General features: G+C 40.1%; 1 protein-coding gene across 1 annotated transcript; it reads right to left on the bottom strand.

The window, feature by feature from the left end:
* Positions 1-2,990: 2,990 nt before the first annotated feature.
* LOC138599865 (NXPE family member 3-like) lies at positions 2,991-6,669 on the bottom strand. Its single transcript, XM_069671620.1, has 5 exons — positions 6,298-6,669; positions 5,139-5,440; positions 4,706-4,776; positions 3,628-3,834; positions 2,991-3,544 (listed from the first exon to the last, which is right to left on the bottom strand). The coding sequence occupies exons 1-5, from the start codon at positions 6,472-6,474 to the stop codon at positions 2,991-2,993; spliced, it is 1,311 nt and encodes a 436-aa protein (XP_069527721.1). The 5' UTR covers positions 6,475-6,669.
* Between the last annotated feature and the right edge of the window lie 2,985 nt (positions 6,670-9,654).

Below are 9,654 nucleotides of genomic sequence, written 5' to 3'. Positions count from 1 at the left end.
TTAAAGGATACTCCCTATTTCATATGCTCACAGGTTCTGTATGCCTGATATTTAAAATGTAAAGTGCAACATACAGAGATTACATGTCCCCACTTTCAGAAGCAAACAGTCTTTGTTGGAGTGATCCATGAAACATATTCACGTCTCTTGGGGGAGGTTTTTTAAAAATATGTTGCTGTTGCTGTTCCTACAAAGTGAATTCACTCCAATTTTTGCTTCATTGACTTTCTATATGAGAACCTCCCACCCTGCTGGATAACAACATTATCTGGTGTATAAACCATCCCAGGAGTCATCTGATACTGATCACTGATCACTGAGATTGTGCATCCCTTGGCCAGTCATGAGGAAAGCCCCGCAGGTAAACTTTTGTGCGTTAACAGGGTTTCTGATCTAGCTTTCTGCTTCATGTTCCTGAACTGGTCAGCCCTATGCTCAAGATGATTGAAGACACGACCCTGACCTTTTCCAATGTCTCCTGAAATGCCTGTACTCGCAAATGGTCCACCTCTTAAAGTCAGGCCAGATGTCCATTCTCAATTGGCAAGATGAGTTAATGAATCGTCAGATCCAGAAATTTACATTCCCATAAATGTAATGGAGCTTTTGATTTCATAGGTGGGCTTACTCAGGAATTGGCTTCAAGACTGACGTTTAATGAAATCTGATTCTACTTTTGGTAGTGATTTCCTTCAGCTCCTGGAATGTTGCTTGATAATTTCAAGACACAGCTCAAGGAGTTGCTACAAAACAGGTCCGGTCCGAACAATGTAACAGCTTACTGTATTATAGTTCCCTGAGCTTTAATAACTTCTTGTCAATTATACTTTTCCTTAGTATTACGAGAATTATTTGCTTATATTATATATATTATTATTATATTATATATTATATTTGATTACTGCAACTCCCTACTGGCAGGCCTTCCTGCATGCACATTCAAACCTCTGCAGATGATCCAGAACTTAGCAGCGCAACTGGTCTTCAATCAACCCAAAACGTCACGTCACTCCACTGTTCATATCCCTCCACTGGCTCCCAGTCGCCGCTCGCATCAAATTCAAAACCCTGTGGCTTGCTGACAAAACAGCAACAACAACGAAAATGAAAGGTAGAAGGATGGCATCATTCACGGTAAGACCGTGGTGACAGTCTGAGTGAGGTCGAAATAGATCAAGCATTCACCAGTGTTTTTTATGATAGCCAAGTTAACTTGAAGCTGTTTTCAGCCCTGTTCCGTCACTTTTGTGCTCAACATTCACTGGTTAACCCTCCTGTTATCCTTGGGGTCAATTTGACCCCATTCAATGTTGATCATTCACAAAATAATCGTTTTGCTTCATATTTCATGACTTTTCCTAATTTGATGGGGACAACTGATTATGCATAAAATTATCATGATGATATTTTTTCAATGTGCTGAACACGTATTGCACGCATTGGTGTTCCTCTGGGGTCAATTTGACCCCAAGCTTTTTTAGCTGTGTAAAACTTGTCTGTCTGTGTGTGTGACCTAACATCCCCACACCTGCAGGTGCAGAGTTGATACTTTTGAGTTGATACATAACAGAGGGGTGGGGAAAACAACTATTCCCACCAGAACTTTGATACTTCTGGTGGTGTGGGCATGTGGGAAACAACTTGACTTGTGAACTCCTGCCAAAATGAGGAAGCCAATGTAGGCTTGCAAGTTGATCACATCCAAGTCTTTCCGACTACACATGCCTCCCCTCTAAAATTATCATCTCAATTACAATATTTTCAATTGATGGTTATATGAAGAGCTCGAATAATGACTCTATGTCTTCAACATGGCTGACTGTGTGTCTGGTGGGACACACTCTTAGCAGCACGTCTACCTTGTTGTTGAAGTGAGTAGAGGGACCATCATTTTCCATTTTTGGTGCTAACATGACATGGGGGAGGGGGAAACAATATTCTCATGAGAACTTTCCCGCACCATGGGCATGAAGGTGTGTGTGTGGAGGGCGGGGTATTCCCGCAAGGACATTGCATTCTGACATTCTGAGACAGAGGATTGTGTTGAGGAGGACCCTGATTTTGAGGTATTCTCATCTGATGAGAATGAGAGTGTTGACGCTCCTGTTGTCTCTCAACCACCAGCAGACACGATCCCTTCCAAAAATGGAAAGATAATATGGTCCCTTTCCCCACTTCAACAGCAGGGTAGACTTAGCACTACTAATATTATCAAAATGGTTCCAGGCCCCACCAGATATGCAATCAGCCATGTTGAAGACATCAAGTCATCATTAGTGCTCTTCATAACACCATCCATTGAAAATATTGTACTTGGGATGTCAAATTTGCCGGTCCCAAGCCGGGATATCAAAAGAGGAGGGGTGAGTGAGACTTTATAGTGACTAACCACAGATATGTTAAAAAAAAAGGAGATAAAAATAATTAAATAAATATGTTTATGAGAGGAAAGGGGGGGTCACCAACATCAATCAATATGGTTCATTATGTGAGAGTCATGAATGTGCACCCCAAATTAGAAAAGATTTGGATGAAAGATTTCCGAGATACACTAACTCTAAAACTGAAGGTTTGACCTGATGGTGGCGCTACAGGAAAGGTCATATCATCACCAAAACCAATAGAGTTCATACTCTTGTGGTCATTAATGTTGTCAGTAAATTTGAGAAGCTTTGTATGAAAACTTTTCAAGATACATTCATTCTAATTTAAAAGTTTGGGCTGATGGTGGTGCGTGGCACTAGAGAACAGGTCAACTCACCAATAGGTTTCATTATCGAGGGGTTATTTCTTTATTCAACAGAAAAACAAAGTGCCTGACACAAAGACTTGGTCAACAATTGTATGTAAATCATTTTCTGGAGGCAAATATCCCTGGGGTCAGATTGACCCCAAGGGTAAAATGTGTTAGTTTAAAAAACGTGTGGGGGAAATTCAAGCAAATGGGTGTTTGCTGAATTTAGCAAAACTCTCATTGACCAAATCCACATCTAGCTGCCCTTTTGGGGGCATACGTAGGACAAGAGAACATCAATCATATTCTTAATGATGGGACGTGGTGGATGGATGTTGTGTGGCATATGGTGAGCCAGAGTCATCTCCAAGGCGTCCACTAGACAAACATTAAGTCCCTTGAAAATGGCTCTGAGAACCTTGTCTTGCTGAAGCGAGAACCAGTCACTGTTGGTAAGAGCCATTTTAAGCGTCAAAGCTCTCAGATTTGGAGTCCTGATGACAACCAGCGTGCCTGGAGCCCTGTCCAGCAGATGCACCACTGCCCTGCGGATGCTCTGAAGCCGTCGGATGTAGAGCTCAATTGGGAAACTGTTGAAGTGAGCCCCGACGGTAAAAACTATGACAGTGTTGTCGCCACCAGTTACCCCATCTATTTCATTGGCAATGTAACGCAGCTCGCTGATTGGGACGTTGCGAAAAGAAATAGGAGGACCGTGGCAGCGGTATGTTACCAAGAATTTGTTTGCATTGTCCAACATCATGAAAGGTCCTACTTGCTTAAAGCTGTACAGGTTGAACTCCTTGACATCTGAAAGTAGTACAGAGTGGAGAGGTTAAGCAGAGGTTTAAACAAAATAAAACTGTTTCCAGAAATCCCTGTGGATCAGCTACCTGGTAGGAAAGCATTGAGGTATTCAAACCACTGCCTGATGGTGGAGTCTCCATACAGGTGGACAATCTTGCCTTTCAGACACTGATTGACGGCAGAGGGGCTGTTGAATTGGCGAACTTTGATTCCACCTAGTGCTCTCCACACACCCTGGTAGTAATAGCCAGAAACTCCAGACTTCCCAATGCTTTCCTTGACCTCAGGTTGACCTGAGAGAAAAGGATGTGGGAAGACTTATTTTATATTTTACTGATTGCAGACAAATCCCATGAAAAGACAAGAATCAGTTTCTCTGCTTAACCTGTCTGTGGCACACCATTCATTTAATTTCTACAACATAAATCTTTATAAATGGGTCGAATACAAATACATTAATTGATCCAATGAGGTTCAGTTTAAGCAATACTCAAATATTGTGCATTTAGGACTTTGTACAGCTGCAGATAAAAACATGTATGTGCTTCTTACTGTGATCGACTCTAATTTAGTAGTTTTGAAATAAATAAGCACTTTGGCTACAAAGGCAATGCAAAGTACAATCAGCCCATTCTTGGTTTTCTTCTTTTCCTGTGACTTGTTTAGACAAAAGGGAAAACATGGAACACTATCAGCCTTGTTAGTTACAAAAGTTGCCTTTTCAGGGATCAAAACCTAAACTGACTTAACATCACACACCAACCTTTGAGTATGGTCTTCCAGAAATAATAATAATGCAAACGCTAAAATAAGAGATCCATTTTGACTGCCTTGGATTCTAGTGTATCTACTAAAAACAGCCACTGAAGCTAACATGAAAATGTTCATCATTTAAGCAGAACATTGGCAGTTGTTAACTTGTACTAAAAAGTTATAGCTCTTGAGCTGTGTTTTTATGGTTTAATGAGCCTTTTATGGGACATCATTACTCCGGAGCAACTACATACACAGCGACTCTTTTCTGCCAACACTTTGCTCTGGCGTCAATACAGAGCTAGGTTGTGTGCGATTTTTGCAGACACTTTTACTTTCATGGTCTTAAGTACACAAGGTTATGAATTGTTATCATAGGTAACGGTGAAGGTAGGAAAGATCCTGCTTTACCTTTCCTTTGAGGCAAAACAGCGACGTTAGCAGGTCCTGAAGCCTGAATGAAGACTTTCATGTTGACACCCCTGAAGAAAAGCTCACATAATAAAGTATCTCATACACACATTCAACATGTAAAACCAACGTCATGTTATTTATCAGAAGGAAATGCTTTAACATTCAATAATTCTGCTTCCTTAGTTGGACTTTGAAGATACGCTGTCTACTTTGTTAATATAAGTCAACGAATTGATTCAGACTGTTTTTTGTTATTCTTACTCTGGTAACATCTTTAGACTCAATCTTTACTGCCTGTTGTTACAAACTTGACATATTACACCAAGAAGAAACATAGTTAGCTCTACTGTGTATATATATACATATATACATATATTTATATTTATTATAATGGAAACTTAATTAAAGTTTTTTCTCTCTCCTCCCTCACCTTTGGAAAAGCTTATCCTCTGTGGCCTTGAGTGTTTGGAGTTCTTTGGTGTCTCCGTTCAAGTGGTTAATCCTGTCATCACAGCTCAGCTCTTCTGGCTTGTAGCAGAACCAAGGCTCACCCGTACGGAGGTCCGTGAAGTTGCACAGCGGCTGCCCGGTTTCACGTAGGCAGACGTTACAGATGGTAGTTTGAGAAATTGAGCCTGAGCGGAAGAGGCTCTTGAAGGAAATCCTATCAGGCTGTTCTTTGTTCAGCCTGTGCAGCACTGTGACAGCCTCACTAGAGTGAACCAGCGTCACCTGATAGTACAGAGAACCAGAGTTTTCACTCAGTCATGTCAAGTTACCAGGCGGCTTAGTGCAAATGTTTACTGATTAGCTACATGAAGCTAGCAACAGTTGTTAACGTGCTACTGACAGTTTTAAGGTGACAAAAATGACAGCTGGTGATTAGAAATAAGAAGGAGAATAATTGTTTTTTTGTTGTTTTTTTGAGTCAGTAGAGAGGAGCGAGGAGTTATCACAGTTATATAATAAACTGTCTGCCCAAGGCTAATTCATAGATTAACAAATTAAATAGTTAAGCACAGAATGAAATGAACCTGACACCCTCTTGTTAGCGAGTACAATTGGTCCTCTTACCTCTACAGCCAGCCATCTTCGAAGTGACAAAAAACAATCCTGACATTTATGTATGTGCACCACAAATCAATCAGTGAGAAATGACAAACACTCGACAAGCTAACAAGCCAGGTAAGGCAAGTGCAGACACAAATATCTGCTGTAAGTGCTAACAGTTAAATAACAGTATACTAGATATTCACACTGAGGTATATAAACCCTGTTTTTAGTCTCTATAGTTTAAAGAAATATCGTCAAGAGTCTAAAAACATAAGAACCAAGCTGTAAATATGTTTATTTGGGTAGTAAAGTTGGGCATTTAACATGGAGATCAGTGGAGATTGGCTCACTATTAGAGGCAGCCTCCAGTGGTCATTAGAGGTACTGCAGTTTTTGGCACTTCCACAATGACTTAATTTATTGATTCTGGAAGTTGACACTTGTTAGCAACAGTAAGTCAGTGGGGAGAGGTTTATATAACATATTTTAAACACCTATAGAACAATTACATTTAAAAAGATAGCCTTTAGCATTACCTCAACCTGTGCACTTCCTTCCCAGAGTAAAGAGAATACAGCAGAGTAGGAGCCATTGAGGTGATCCACCACTTGCCCGGCCACACCTGCTCCAAGTGTCTTGTTGTGCAACCGTGCAATTAAGACATCTCCTCCAGACTTCTTGGCTTGACCTTGGAAGTCGTATATTTTGATCATAACCTCCAGCTGATCCCCTACATGCCACTGCCCCCCCTCCCTCTTCCCTGGGAGAATGGTGAAGGTGCTGTGGGCAGGATCACTTGTCTGATTCAGTGGAAGAGGAGCTGGCAAAAGTGGAGTTTCTGGCCAAGCAATCGAGTCTAATATGAGGCGTTCCTCTACAGCGTCTGTAGAGGACAGTGGCTGGAAGGTGCAGAAGCCATGATGCTTCTGAGGATCAGTGGTAGCTCCCTGGAGGTTGATGGTGGAGATTTCTTCATACTTCAACTGGCAGGGGGTTGAGACAGAAAGATTGTGACAAAGATGCCTTAAACAAGCAAATGAACTAAATAAAACAAAAAGGGCAAGAAGGACATTTTTTTCTGCTCTACACAACAAAATGACACAATATTTATGGATGGTAACAATCGTTGATCTGTTAGGTGTAAGCTGCTGGAATTCACTCTTAAATAGTTCTTGTTCTTTGTAGGTCATGGCGCAAGTGCATTTAGGACCCGCTCCACTTTTGCTTGTTAAATGGCGCAAAATCTGGGCACACAGTAAAGCACATATTTAGTCTCTTAATTAATCAAAGATGTATTTTGCATATAACATTAATCATATATAATCGCTTTCTTATGGCATAGCACCAACAGTGGTTGGTGCATCTTACCACACCCCATTTTAAGTCCTAGAGGCCCACAAGTGCTACTAATACAATATGGACGCCAGGTGTGAACAAATCTGCTATTTGCACTTTGCACCTTTTTGCACTGCAGAAAGACTGGGCACTTTGTTTTTCTGACGATCAGGGGAGCATTAAGTAAAGCCAGTACATCTCACTGATTCCCCCAATGAATCTTTGCAGATCACAGCGGGGGAGATTGAGGTAAAGTGACACAAATAGTTCAGGAGGGATTATAAGCTTTGAACACAATAGGGCAGTTAGATGCAGAGTCAAAAGTCATATTTAAATATATCCTCCAGATACTTTTAACTGTACTTTCAAATCCGTAGTTTTATGTGTTTTTATGATACTGACTGCTTTATTTTTTTATGACACTGTATATGAAAAGGCCCAACTAGGGACAAAAGTTCAAATTAGCTAAAGCTCTAAACTCTTCTTGCAACACATCAGTTTCGTGCTCTGTACTGGAACTATGTTAAATTTTATCGTTTCTATCAAATAGAGTAAATTCAAATTCACGAGTATCTTAAAGTCCGACAGAAATCGCATTTAGTTATCCCAAACTACTGAAGTAGTTCTGTTTGGCCCTTCTGACTCCACCAGTCAGATCTGTCATGAACTTGTGCCCACTGTCAACATGTGTAAAAACCTCTGCATAAAACCTGCCAGATCTTTAACAGGTACATAAAAGCGCGAGCATTACTCCCCCGTACTCGCCTCCCTCTACTGGCTCCCTGTCAATTTTTGAATTCATTTTTAAAATTGTATTTCTTGTTATGAAGTCACTTCATGGATCGGCTCTCTCATATTTATCAGAACTCTTATTTTTTATTTCATTTTTATATTTGTTTGTGATCATTTGTTGTGTGTTTTTACAGTTTTATCTGCCACTGCCTGCGAAGCACTTTGGTCAGCTCACATTGTTTTAATGTGCTATACAAATACATTTGACTTGACTTGACTGAAGTGTGTTTTGGGCATCATTTTGTTTTAGTAAATAGTTTCAATATTTGTCACCTATTTGTTCATTTTGTGTCTTCAGTGGGAAGAAATGGGAACCAGTAGTTTGGAACACAGCGATGGTTTTAAAATTGCAACAAAAGATTTTTTTAAAGAAAATTACCCAGAAACTCATATTGCATTTATTTGCAACATAAACGTGACTGTAATCTGAGACACATTAAAAGACAGTTAAAAAGAGTAGCCTGAAATCCGACCAATATTCAACATTTCATACAGGGTCCACTTTTAAAGTGTTCCCAGGAAAACCAAGTTCTCACCTTCAGTAGGTCCAGGTAACCAAGAATAGCGATGAAGACAAACACAGCCAGGAAGAGGAAGCAGCACTTTGGAAGGTTTTTGCAGAACTTGTGTCTTATACAACCTTTGACCTCCATCAGTCCTCCTCTGGTTCTGAATTAAAACATACAACAAAAAACCATTTGGTAACTCAATCCTTGTTAAGCTAATAATACGATTTTTATTTGCTAAAATTTTAACTTAATTGTTAAGGTCCATATGAACGCCCCTCTTTGTGGGCATAAATATGTTGTATAATATTGTATTCGTATAAAAGAGCATCGCACTGGAGCGTCACAAACTCCTCAGCCGTATCTTTGACACCCCTAAATTATGACAAAGCTTCCTCCTTGGAGTGAGTTAGCAAGAACAGCTCCTCATACAGACACTCTTCTGCGTCGTGTGTAATGGTCCAGACCGTCTTGAGGTGAAAGTGTGCCAGTAGCCTATATGCCGAGGTTCAGCCTTGGACAGCCCCGTACTGATTTAACCCCTAGTAATAACAGTAAAAGTAATGTCTTTATGACTTCACAATAAACTGGTGAGACGTGCCCCCTCCCCATCCAGCTCATCATCTGTTGCCTATGTGACAGAATTGAGCTCAGTCAGGATGAGAGCGAAGCTGCAACTTCAAGAATCTATGACAATTAATTAAAAGGAGAGGATGAATTCTTAAAATGAGGCCACAATTTATGATCTCGTGTGCACAAGACTGTAAATCGAAGAAACTTTGACATGCTTGACTGCTTGACTTGCAGAAAAACAAACAAACTTGTCAGACTGGTATGTCAAGTGACACCCAGGTGTTTTAATAGTAGTTTGTATGACAGGTTTTAAAAGAGTTAGAGTTGTGTTTTCTTCTACAAATACAGGGATTAAGGTCACTAATTACATTTACTCAAATATTGTAGATGTAATGGAGTACAAATTACAATTTTCCTTCTGAAATGTATTGGAGCAGTACAAAGCAGCAAATTGGTACAGAAAAACTGAAATACAAATAAGTGAAGAGTTTACGAGAAGGGTTGTTGGAAACTTTTAGTTTTCACAATGTCTATAAAATGAAACTTCTATTACACTCAAAGGAATAGTATGTGTCAGAGTCAGTCAGAGGGCTGGGTTTTTATAACACCAAAGAAAGATAAAACTTGTGAAACAACCTGTGTTGGACAAGCTATAAATGTAGTGAGCTAAGCCACCAGTTACTCGAC

Source organism: Semicossyphus pulcher, unplaced genomic scaffold, assembly GCF_022749685.1.
Source record: "Semicossyphus pulcher isolate SPU_LCO1_2020_fin unplaced genomic scaffold, fSemPul1.0.p SCAF_20, whole genome shotgun sequence".
Taxonomy (NCBI): domain Eukaryota; kingdom Metazoa; phylum Chordata; class Actinopteri; order Labriformes; family Labridae; genus Semicossyphus; species Semicossyphus pulcher.
The sequence above is the reverse complement of the archived record's forward strand: the minus strand, read 5'-3'. Positions and strand labels throughout refer to the sequence as shown.